Here is a 12537-nt window from a genome sequence, read left to right as displayed (position 1 = left end):
ATATGTCCCACTTTCCCATTGCTGCTGAAAATAGATGAGATCCTGTTCCATTTCCTTAATTTACTTAAAATGTCAAGACCTGTTAACTAATCTGCTTTGTCCTTAATGCAATTGCTAGAAGTAACATTGTACCAAGGCAGGACCAACAGGTGGGGGTAGGAGGTGTTCCACCCTCCCCTGCTCGTTGCTGGTTAATTTAATATTTATGCACGTATGTTAGGAATGTTTATATTTAAGCACCCTACATTCTTACTAATCCACAATTTTATAATAGGGGTTACTACAATTGACTCTAGTGACTGAGATTGCATATGAACTGTCTCTTTTGGGCTAGGTAGAGGATTGGCTTGTTGACTGCAGAAGACACTGAAGAGTTGGATTAACACTAGCCTGCTCATGTCCCTGAGAAGAGGCACACTTCATAATGCTGATTTCTCCCATCTGTGTTTCTGGTAGGGTGTGCACGCATTCCATTGTGCTGAATATGAAAGATTTAGTTCTTCCATGGCTTTTAGAATCTGTTAATAGGACAAGTTGCTGTGTGAAAAACTTTACCAAGATTGTATTCTTCATGGCTGTGGCAGGTTCAAATGTTCAAAAGGGTGGTAGAGCACCTTGTTCACAGTTGTTTCCTTACCCTAAGACAGACTGATATAGCAGAGAATGTGGGAGGAGTACCCTTCCCTTTTTTAATTAAAGGTATGAAAGTGGCGTAGTTTTGTTCATAGCGATGTAAGCTATTTAAAGTTAGAGTGTATGTGGCTTGTATAAGAATTAGTTTGTATTTTTCTTCAGTCTCTTATTTGGACCAACTGAAGATTGTTGCCAAACTTATTACCACTGTGCATTGTATTTGTGCAGCTAAAATGTTTGTGAAGCTACAATGAAAGCTGAGTAACTGGCCAAGTGAAGGCATGAATAACTGAATAAATGTTAGTTGAGTGTTCTTGTCCTGTCTGACTCTACTTGCTGAAACATTCATTTTATGTGTAATATTTCCCTGTGGTTTACGTGCATACAAATCATATAGTTTGGTTTAAAACCTGTTTGCACTTTTTGTTAATAAAGTAAACATTGAAATACTGTGTGAAATTATTTTGTAAGGACAGGTGTTGTAGATACCAGTGCAAAAGAGAAATACTGCTATTCAGTGTGGGTGTAGTTTTAGTCTACAGCCTAGTAGTGCTGAATGTGTTTGATCAGATCCTAAACAGCTCCAGAAGTGCTGTGTGACTTCTGAAACCATGAATCAAATACCCACCTTCCCTTCCTTGAATTTCTCTTCAGGCTCTAGTATAGTCATTTTCTTGAGCTTGACTTCACTGTTTTATTAGTGTCAGTAGTCTTTCTACACTTCTGTTGAATTTTAGCTTAAGTGCTTTTCAGTGTGTTAAGTTGTACAGGTTTTATCTCTGCAAGCCAAGACTCTGTCTGCCAGGATCATGGATGTTGCAAGACCAGGTGACTGGGAGTCTGGCTGCAGTGGTAAGCTAGCAGGGGAGCACTGACTCCCCCCCCGGCCCCGGCAAAATCTCTGGTCTGGGACCACTCAGGTTTCAAGGGGTCAAACCTGTATTTTAATTACCCCTCTTTCCTGGGTTTTGCTAACTGGGAATTGCCTCATTGAGTAGTCCAAATTGATTCTAAAGCAGGTGGGAGGAGTCAATTTATCACATCCTGGCTCTGTCTACACTAGCCAAAAACTTCGAAATGGCCATGCAAATGGCCATTTTGAAGTTTACTAATGAAGCGCTGAAATACATATTCAGCACCTCATTAGGATGCAGGCACCCATGGCACTTCGAAGTAGCCGGTGTCCTTTCGTAAAGGAGCCCCGTCTCGATGAACCGTGTCAATTTCGAAGTCCCCTTATTCCCATCTGCTCATAGGAATAAGGGGACTTTGAAGTAGGCGGGGTCCTTTTGAAAAGGAGCCCTGTGTGGATGAACTGCACAGCTGTGGGCTGCGTCGATTTCGAAGTGCTGCAGCTGCCCGCATGCTAATGAGGTACTGAATATGTATTTCAGCACTTCATTAGTAAACTCTGAAATGGCCATTTCAAAGTTTTTGGCTAGTGTAGACATGGCCCCTATGTTTCATGCAGGTCATTGGTTATTCCGTTGCGTGAGGCCCCTACACTTTGTACCCTCTGTGTCCTACTCAGTAATTTAGATGCTCCCATTGCCTTTAGTGGTGGTTGCTGCTGGTCTTCATTTCTAATTGTTCAAAGTGTAGCAACTATGGCAGCTTTCAACTAGGCCTTTCCTTAGGCCCCCTTCCTAGTAGAGAAGTGTATACTACTTTGAAATAGACTAGCTTCAATTTCTAGTGCAAGTATAATCTAGAAGCTTTTGCTTTGCCCAGGCTCCCCCTGCTTCCCTGAGGGTGGGGGGGCAGGGAGGGGGAGATGACAGACACACAGCCCAAATGCAAATCCCTTTTAAAAAGTGTCAGGATGCCTTTTCGGTGTCCCAAATATGGGAATGTCCTGCCCAATACAGGATGGATGGTCACCCTTGCTAGTGGTGAAAATGGCACCAGGTCAATTGCTAAAACAATGTAAGTCAAATCTTGCACATACTACTTTGTTACAATATAGATTGGGGGGTGACCTAATTCTTGATTTGCTTAAGTTGTATCATAATGGTCCATGTATGACATTCACATGCATTCCGACAATGATCTAAAGCAGTTTAACCCTAAGAGGACAGTGTCAATTTGAATTCTAAAATCCTATTAGACTACTGTACAAAAGCAGCTTAGCACAAGGAAAGCAAGTTTGCTATTCTGAAGTTGCCTTTAAATAAATAAAACAATTTAAAACATTTTTCAATGGTTTATTAATATCAATAAAATTTCAACATAGTCCTTATCTGTAAACACAAAATATGGATGACTATTACATGGATTACAACTGACCTTATGAGCTGTAGAACAAGGTTGCAAATGGCAAGATCTCAACACTGTAGCATAAAAATGATTAACTTACTCACTTCATAAAGAACATTAAACACAAGTATCTTTCAACAGAAGCATCTAGTGTAGGAGCTGACAACACACCTGGCATTCTAAAAACAAGTTACTACATTGAGAAGGCAGGATAAATCTGCCACCCTTCCCTGTTCCCTCTTCTTTCATTATCTCCTAATTTAAAGGTAAAGAGATGCAGCAAAGAAAGATGTAAGTAAAACAAGAAAAATGCAATCACTGTGTAAATACTTGGAATAAATCATTGCGGGGGGATTTTTCTCCGATTACTTCTAATGCTGGCAGCTACAGTGCTTTAAGCCTGATTAACAATGACTGGAAAAGGACAAACACATTTAAGTTAGAGATTGCATTTATGTTTCACTATTTATTGCATGCTGGAAAGTTAGAACACTTTATTTGCTGTTGCAGAGTTATGATTCAAAGAAAGATTGCACTAAATTATAGGCATGAACAAAGCTGTAGTATCCCCTTGAATGGCTTTGTCTATGTGACTAATGTTGAGTGAGTGAATACACGGTGCTAAAACAGCCACTAATTTAGATCAATCTTTCTCAGTGCTACAGCAGGACGTTGCTAGAGTGGGAATTACTAGGTGGCAGGGTAGAATAGCATAGTGGACTTGAACAACAGCAGTCATCTCTGTAAACACTGAATTTCTTGTATCTCATTTCTGTCCATAACACAATGCATTTTTTCACTGACAGTGTTCCAAAAATGGAGCAGTTTCTCAGAATGTACCACTATAAATGTGGTATAAGTTAAAATCTGCTTTGACATTGTCCTTAAATGTTACACACTGCAAACTAAACTAAAATAGTGAATTATTTTAACTTGCAAGGACAATTGATGGCACTTTTAGGTAAAGTTATTTACATGTTTCCACCCTCCTTTAGTGCAAATGGAAATGGGTTAACAGCTCCCTGGTCTGGTGCTATACTGCTCTCTGCAACACCAGACATTCCTCAGAGTTGCAGCTGAAAAGTGTACACTGGAAACTGTTGGGGGGATTAAATTAATCCCTTTAAAACTCACAGTGAATAGCAAACCAGTGAGTTCTGAACAGCTTCAGACAAAAAGCCCGAAGTCCATTTCTCAAAACCAACACAATTTTTTTTTTTTTTTTTTCACTACCTACCTTTTATTTCTGCAAAGGATGGTAAAACTGAAACTGATGCGATTGTGTTAACTTGAAAAAGGGATACTTCAGCTCTTTATTGGAAAGGTTATACAAATTTCACCATTACTGAGATACACAATAAAATTACAAAACAAGTCACAGACTGAATCTTAGAATTAACAGTTAATAAATACAATTATATAGATACTTTTATATGTGTCTTTAACATTATCACCAGATAGACAATCGAAATACAAGATACAGAACATGTAAATACCATTAGAGGGGAACTTATTGCTTACGTTAGCAAGCAGCAAATAAGGGCACAGGATTTTGAACTGAAGAGAACTACTTCCTATTCACTAGTGGCATTAAGAGAAGACATTGCATTTCACAAAGCACTGCTTTTTTGTCTAGTGTGTAGAATCAAGAGCAGCATATATCAGACCAATAACCACTATTTTTATATGTATTATAGAATTTTAAAAGACTTACCTTACAAATGGTTCCTATCTACTCTAAAGGTATATAGTGAAGAAATGAACACCTGCTATTTATACAATATTTTGCACTGGACCACACAGGAACTATTATGGCAATTTCTCTCCCAAATGGTCTGACAAGCAAAAATGATCATTTATGAACCCACATCTAAAGAACTATACCCTTGACGAGAGCATACACTCAGTCCAGTACATTTCAACCAGTTGTGCACACTGAGACGTTCTATCATCCATAATTTTTATCTTGACATATTTGCATTTACATCACCTTCCCCTAAAAGTACAACTATCAGAAGCTTTCAATGCATCATCTATATTAATGTGAAAACTTTAAATAACAAAGGCAAAAAGATGCCTAAAATTGCATACTTCAGTGTTTTTTTAATTTCCTTTGTAAATCTGATTAGAAACATAATACATGAAGAGAATGTTAACATCTGAGGCTTTAGAAGATGACAGATGTAAGAGCCAGTGGTTCCTTAATTATATTTACAGCTTAAAGAACTGCAAAATAATTAAAGGATTCTAAAACCACATTTCAGCTCGTTTGCTTGAAGCTTTTCACTATTTTATCAACAACTTTTAAAAGACTGACTCAAAGAGCAAGCTGAGATGACTAAAGTTCAAATCTTATGGTTTCAAATAATTCAGAAGACAGACTGCTTAACATTTAAATATTTTAACAAGTTCTAGCTAACTATAAGGCTGATTTTTAAAGTGTTGCTGCTGAGATTGAGTGGTATATTAAATCACTGCTAAAATTAAATGCCACTGGAGAATTACATTTTATAGTCATACCAATGCTAAATGACTATTCTCACTCTTAGTTATTGTGGCAGATAATAGTGGCAGGATGCCTAATATTTTGTCTGATACATTCACCTGGAACAGTTTTAGATTATTTTGCGCTCTATTTAATTGTTCAGTTAAGAGTAAGACATCACTTCAAGGATAAGTTAGATTTATTCTTAAACAATGCTTTGCTCTCTGGGATAAAAAAGAAATGAGCAACCCAAATTTTTTATCTTTCTCCTCAAATCTGAATTAATTGAAGCAGAGTTCTGGATTGTCAGTGCACTTTATGATCTCTGCTAAACAAAGCAACGACCCTCATTCATCCACAGCCATAATATTTCCAGTCGCTCAGGGTTACTACAGCAGTCTCTCATCCATTTTCTGAACCTATGGGGAATGACAAGAATTCAGTGGTGGTGTCACTTTCACTCCAACATTTTATCATCCCTAATAACTTTCACTTTAAATTATGCCCTTGCATTGTATAAACTAACCTAAAACAAAATTCTGATCAAATGGATTAGTATACTGAACAAGTAGTTCTGTGGTTTGATCAGTTTAGTGACCGCATACTGTACCTGGACATCATCTCAACAGACTGTTGCTTTCAACACCTGAGATGAAGGCGTGGACAGGAGGTTGGCTAATAGCAATTTACCACAGTCTCGCTATATTAAAGCCAGATGACAACAGCCTCCTTACTGACAAATAAAAATGCCACTAGAAGCACCAAAGAGTCATGAAATCCCCATATACTGTATCTCAAGGCATAGGGAACAATTTTTTTTAAAAATACACTTTTTCATATGCCAAATGTCATGATACAGAAAATAACTAAATTAATTGTATGTTCTTTAATCTGAGTCTGATTACAAGTAGACTTTACATAATGAGTCTCTCCATTCATAAATTTACCTGTTAATACCGTGTATGGCTTTTAAGACTTTTACCTGCAAAGCATATGGTTTTCTATAGATTTCTCTCAACGTTAGTCTGAATAAACAAAAAAGTAAGAAAAAACTCCACCTGGACTTGTACAGAAACTCTCCCTCCCCGGCTGTTTACAAAATTGAGCATTCTAAAGCAGGACAGCTTTCTGAAAATATTGCTCCATAGACACATCACAGGCAGGTTTCACTTTTACTTTACACTGCATTTTTTAAACTTTTTCTAACTGTCTATTCACCTGAGCCAACAAACCAGCTTGTCTAGTGAATGAGAATATAGATACTGTGTGTATGTGTTTTTGTGGATGTACTTAGAGTGGCACCACTAGCAGTTTTATTGTGACAAACTTGTTTTTTTAAATTCCTTGGATTATTTACATCTGAGTTGAGTTTTATAGGGAACCATAACACAGTTCTGAAGCGCCCGCCTTTTGATTTATTGATGCCATTTTTATTCTAGGATTAACTAAACTAGATGTCTGAAGGGGGACTACAAGGAGGACCGTTATATTTTGCAACTCTGATAAAGGTATGGATCTGGTGTACAATTTCTCTGTCTTAAATTCAAGAGCATATTCTCACCAGAATCTTTGTGACCATTCATCCTCCACCACAGAGAACTTCTTACCAACATCCTAATTTTACTGCCTCTTCGGACAGGTAAGTGTGGACCTAATCCTTCCTTAGGGGAAGGTTTGTGAGCAAAGAGATGTGTGTGAAACTTTGGTTTGAGCCTGGCTCCACGTAGCCTCTTTGCACTATAGAAGTAGAAGTTAGAGGAAGCAAAGGCCCTTTTCCCCAAGTATCTGAACTGTTCCTCTTCCAATCCAGAAAACAGGGGAGATAAACCATCCATTCTGTAAATGTGCTGCCCTGTGGAACTCAGAGAAGCAAGATATCCTCTCGGATCAGTCTGTCCAGACACTGAAGATGCAGTGATTTTTAGAGATTCATTCTTTAAGCCATTAACCAAACTGATCCTCTTCGGTAGGCCAGCACTAAACACTTGAATTGGTAGCAAATGTTTGGCATTTTGAGAATGGGTTGCTTCTGTATTCATCAGGTCTATATAGCCTTGGTCTTCAAACGGGTTAATTTTGGATCCTGTGCTTAAACTAGTTCTATCAGTGAAGGAATCCACTCGCCCATCATATCCTAAATCTGCAGGTGCTGAGCACTGGTGTTGAGGCCATGGTCGTTTGCAGTCTCCATGATTTTCTTTATCTTCCCCACTGTCGTCTTGTCCTCCTTGAAAAGAGTTCTCTGTCCACTCTGATTCCTCACTAACATTTACAGCTGTATTCATGTCCCTGAGAAATACCACAATGACAGTGATGTTATCACTGGAGCCCGCATCTCGCGCTGATGCAACTAATTTGTGCGCCACCATGCTGCTATCCCCATTGTTCTCCTTCAGGTGATCAGCCACCACCTTTACTGCCTCATCAGGATTTACTGTGTCATAGAAGCCATCACAGGCTAAAATGAGGTAGTCTTCAGACCCATCAAGTGTGGTGGAGGCGGAGTCTGCATCTCCACAGATATATGGCTTGTGCTCAGCATCCCCTGGGGAAATTGAAATGAAAGATAAGTCAAACGTCAGATGTTTGATGGGCATGCTGAGTGACAGATGTCATGCCAGAACCCCTTTTATTCATTATCTCAGACCTGGAACCAACTCCTCTTTCCCCGAATTAGAGGGGTGGCTTGGAATAACAGGCTAGACCAGCATACGTTTTGAGAAAAATGGAGACCATTGTTCAGTTCCATTTATCTGTTGTATTACATAGTGCGATCAATAGAAACCAAAAGATACTTAAAATGGAAGAGAATTGGATGCAAGAACTGTAACATTCATTTCCTACCAATAGCTCTAGAGACGGACAAACTCCCATTCACTCTCCAGGCCCCAAACCAGACAACACAGCCTCCAAGGGCCTCAATACGCTTCTTCTCATCCTAAACCGCAAGGCAACAGAAAAGTTGATCAGGTCTCTGTTGTCATAAGACTCATCATTTTCATCAATGTACTGGTTTTCATGTGCACAACAGTCCTGAGCCCGTACTGTACAGATTATTCAGTTTCTGCAGGGGTTTCATCCTGCTCCCTTACCAAATCAGAACAAAGGGTTTTGACAAGTCAGTAATCTTATCCAAAACAGCTGGAGTATGCAAAGGTGCTTGCTCAGCTGTTCCAAAGGAGATAGACAAAGCAGTTGATCATTAGTACAAGAGCTCTTCTATATTCAGACAGCAAATCACACATATTTGAGGTCGGAAAATAAATATGAAAAGGTCTGAACCTTGAGTTAAAACAGGCCAGTCTCACCTCTCTGTCTGGTTTGTGAGGCTTCATTAGTTCCACAGCTTGGCCCCGTCTCACAAGCATAACCTGGGAGTCACCAAGCCAAGCTACATGCAGCATATTTCCTCGGATGAACGTTACCACACCAGTGGTGCCACACCGCAGGCTCTGGAAAAAATACCATCTGCCAGTTTTACATGGGCCAATGAAGGTGAAATGCCTTGGAACAGCTTTCACTGCTTCACTGAAAGCACTGACGTTCAAATATGCAGGCTGCTGTAAGGCTGGAGAAAAAGAGCTGCATTTGTTCTGTATTTTACTATCATTCCAGTCTCTCCCCCAAAGCCAGCGTGGGCTGAATGCATGCAACTTAAGGCACAATTTTGTCCTGTATGTGGTGTCCTGGTGACAGCCTAATGTTCAAATCCTGCTCTTTGGTCCAATTCACTGTGTAACGCTCACAGGCACCTAGTTTCCCATCTGTAAAATGAATTGGTTTAATTTAACTACTGCAGTGAGTGAGTCACATACAAAGTATTTCAAGAGCCAACTTATGTGAAGAGTGCTGAAGAATGTGATATAGGACTAAACACTCATTCACCTCCCAGAAGGATTCAGGCCTAAGGATCCAGAAATTCAACTCTCCCTTATTCTGCCAGTGGTAGTCCGTTTGTAGGTTTATGAACCACACACTCAAAGAACAGTGGTTACTGTACAGGCAGATAACCTCTGTCACATGAAAGAATTTTAAACGTAATCAAAGAACAAGCTCAGTAAGTATAGGAACACAAGAATTGTACCACTCCTCCCCCTTGATAAATGTGTCTGAGTGGTTGTGAAAGGCACTGATGTGACAATCCTGGAAAAGGAAGTGCTCTGTTTATTCACTAGACAGCTATGCCGTGAATAGCAGCTGACCCTGGAGCCAGAACTGAAATACTGGGGTCAGGTAGGAAAGTATTTTCAAGAGAAGGAGAAGAGTGTCATGGGCAGCACAGTATCAACCCAGTATCCACCAGCCATGTTTGTGAAGATTTCATGTTCACTAATAATCAGTTGGCAGTGCAATGTACCATGGAGCTGAATAGATTTAAGAAGCCTTGTGAAATTTAACATGGAATTGAGGGTTCTGACCTTACTTACCTCAAGCTTAAAAATTCAAAAGGTGCCTGTGGCTGCTCCTGCAATCTGTACATTAGAGATACAGACTAACATGGCTACCCCTCTGAGACATGACTCCCAAAGTTAGTGCGTATCACAGTCTCTATGTACATGCTTAAGTGCTAACAAATCCATTGCTGCTGCTTATCCCTGGGTAAAACTTTTGTGTGCAATCATACAAATACTTATGCTTAATTTGTCACAGGGACTAGTTCTACCAAAACTACTTCAGTTGGATATGAAAATTTAGTGCTTCCAATTTGTTCAGAGCCAGCAGTCTTTAGTCAGTAACTCAATTTATGCAGTGCCATCAGTATGCTAGCTGCAGTTCTAGATGCAAGAGAACTGAAAAGTGACAAATAATGTAGGTTCAATCCAACGTACATTATTGTCAGTTTTAGTTGTTTCCTTTCACATGAGGTTAAGTCAGTACCATCCATGAATAAAGCAACATGAAATAAAAGGATTCCAATCTGGCTCCTGAAAAACAGCACTGGGTGTAGGATAATGCACATCAAGGGGCTGTTTCTTGCTCTCTACTTTAACTCCAAGAGAGGCAGGACAACTGCATGTTATTCCTTCCCAAATCCATCATTATCATTTCCTAATCTTCCAACGAGAGCTCACTCAAATGATTCATGGTGATCCCTGGCCATCTGGTGATTTATCACCCCGAAATCTCAGGTTCAAGGACAGTGATAGGATTCCTGCTTTTAAGGTTCATCACAGAGATGTCATGCATGAGCTCTAGTGAACAAAAGCCAGTGATGCTATATGTCAAGTACTGGCTACAGAAAAAGCTGCCTACCGGGACAGAGGAAACAATGGATAGGGTTGTACAGGAATGACAAGTGACTGTCAAGTCCTAACTGGAACAGGACCATTGGATATTGAGAGAGAAGCTGAACTCGGACGTGTAGGGTGTTTGTGTAGGATGTTTAATCTCCAACTCTCCCCAGCTTGAAATTCACTTAATTTTTAAACAGAAGTTATAAAAAAAGATTCTCAGTCAAAAGCGCTCTCTCTTTCTCCAGAATAATTATACTAACTCACCTCTCTGGCAGCCTTCTGAACAAAGCGTTCATCTGTCACCCGGAATGCTCTACACAGTGCCTCTGCTGGATCATGTTGAAACATCTCCTGGTGCACCATGTTCACATGGAGATGGATGGAGGCATAGATTGCAGCATCCACCCCTCCATGACCATCAAATACTGCAAAATAAGCTTGCTCCTCTTGGTCCTGCCAACAGAGAGTCTTGAATCAAAATCAAAAACCAATGAAGACAAGCAGTGGTTAACTGGACCGCCATTAAAACCATTTAACTTGACGTTACTGGTGGTCCCCCCATGCTTTCATTATTAGTGGTATAATGCAATCAGAGAGGCAGAATCTCCACTTGAGAACTCAGCTAATATAAACTCTATATTTATCATAATATAGGAGTATGCAATTAGATTATATAGTTGATGAATTCCACTTGCTTAGTTAGCATGGACAAGCATGATACATGCATCACCTGCATACCTCTGCTAATGCATCTGACACCTGTTTAGTTATACCTTCAGCTATTCAATGCCTACACCTTTCCGCAAAAAAAAAAATCTGTCATTCACACTAAAACATGGCAAAGCTTTGTGAGCTGAATAGCCAGCCAGCAGGATGAAACCACCATGTGCTGCAACAAAAAGGTTAAATCCACAGCAGTTCAGGTGTCTAATTAACATGTCCTGTCTCATCAGGTAGTTAAGTGTGATCACATTTTAAGATCACAATGGGCAGAGTCCATCCACGTCAACTCAGGCTTCTTCTCATGCCTAAATTGCTCATGCAGGAAACAGTACTCCAATAGCAAGAGACATCTCCTTCTGGCACCCCATTCATCCATACAAGACACGAACAACTGCCAGTGCTCGTTCACCCTTGACAGCCATCTCAATAACTACAGTGTTTATTCATTGTAATCTTAACTCATGGGCTCAAACACAACTTTGAAGAAAGGTAACAACTGATAAGCAAAGGAAACACACACCCCTTAATTTGCATTAACATATTTTAAAGGCAAGAACTACAGTATGGCCCAAGAAAATGGCTATTAAACAAAGCAGAATACAGTAGTGCCTCGATTTACACAAGGGTTGTGTTCCCATACACCCTCACATACCTTGAATTTTGTGTAAGTCGGGGGGCAGCTTTTTTCCCTGGCAGAACACACATTCTGCAGCTGGGGAAGCAGCAGGAGCACCTGGAGCTCCTTTTGAAAGGTAAGTCCTGGGTTGAGAGGGGCAGTTGGGGAGGGTTAAGCCTGGTGGTGGGTTGCGGCTGTGGGAGAGGGGATCAGGGGGTTTATGGCTGGGGTGGTTTAGGGCTGTGGGGGGATGGAGAAGTTGAGCTAGAGTCATGCATGGGGATGGTGACTGGGCAGCAGGAGGTTTGATCCAGGGCCATGCATATGGATGGTTTGAACTGGGGCAGTGGGGGGTTGAGCCGGAGCTGCACAGAGAGGGTTTGAACCAAGGCAGAAGGGGTGAACTGGAGCCATGCTCAGGTGGCGAGCCAACATGGGGGTTGAACTGGCGGTGGAGGGAATGGTGTTGTGTTGAACTGGAGCCATGTGTGGGCTGTAGGCTGACGGGGTTTGAACTGGGGCCAGCGGGGGTTTAGCCAGAGCCGCACATGAGGGGTGGTGAGCCAGAGCTGGGAGTGAGGGAGGAGCCA

General features: G+C 40.6%; 2 protein-coding genes across 3 annotated transcripts in view; one reads left to right on the top strand and one right to left on the bottom strand.

Moving 5' to 3' along the window:
- The window catches only part of TRIM37 (tripartite motif containing 37), a 53984-nt gene extending 52910 nt beyond the window's left edge, over positions 1 to 1074 (top strand). For both annotated transcript variants that reach the window (XM_075013486.1, XM_075013485.1), the window contains one exon: positions 335 to 1074. In XM_075013486.1, coding sequence (XP_074869587.1) covers positions 335 to 338 — 4 coding nt within the window. In that variant the 3' untranslated portion in view covers positions 339 to 1074. The remainder of the gene's footprint in view (positions 1 to 334) is intronic.
- A 1770-nt stretch (positions 1075 to 2844) lies between these two features.
- PPM1E (protein phosphatase, Mg2+/Mn2+ dependent 1E) overlaps positions 2845 to 12537 on the bottom strand; it is a 132135-nt gene continuing 122442 nt past the window's right edge. The window contains exons 4-7 of the mRNA XM_075013621.1: positions 10873 to 11061; positions 8683 to 8826; positions 8219 to 8312; positions 2845 to 7919 (exon numbers count right to left, since the gene is read on the bottom strand). Of these exons, the coding sequence (XP_074869722.1) occupies positions 6859 to 7919; positions 8219 to 8312; positions 8683 to 8826; positions 10873 to 11061 (1488 nt within the window). The 3' untranslated portion in view covers positions 2845 to 6858. The remainder of the gene's footprint in view (positions 7920 to 8218; positions 8313 to 8682; positions 8827 to 10872; positions 11062 to 12537) is intronic.

This window comes from Carettochelys insculpta, chromosome 19, assembly GCF_033958435.1.
Source record: "Carettochelys insculpta isolate YL-2023 chromosome 19, ASM3395843v1, whole genome shotgun sequence".
Lineage (NCBI taxonomy): Eukaryota > Metazoa > Chordata > Testudines > Carettochelyidae > Carettochelys > Carettochelys insculpta.
The sequence above is the reverse complement of the archived record's forward strand: the minus strand, read 5'-3'. Positions and strand labels throughout refer to the sequence as shown.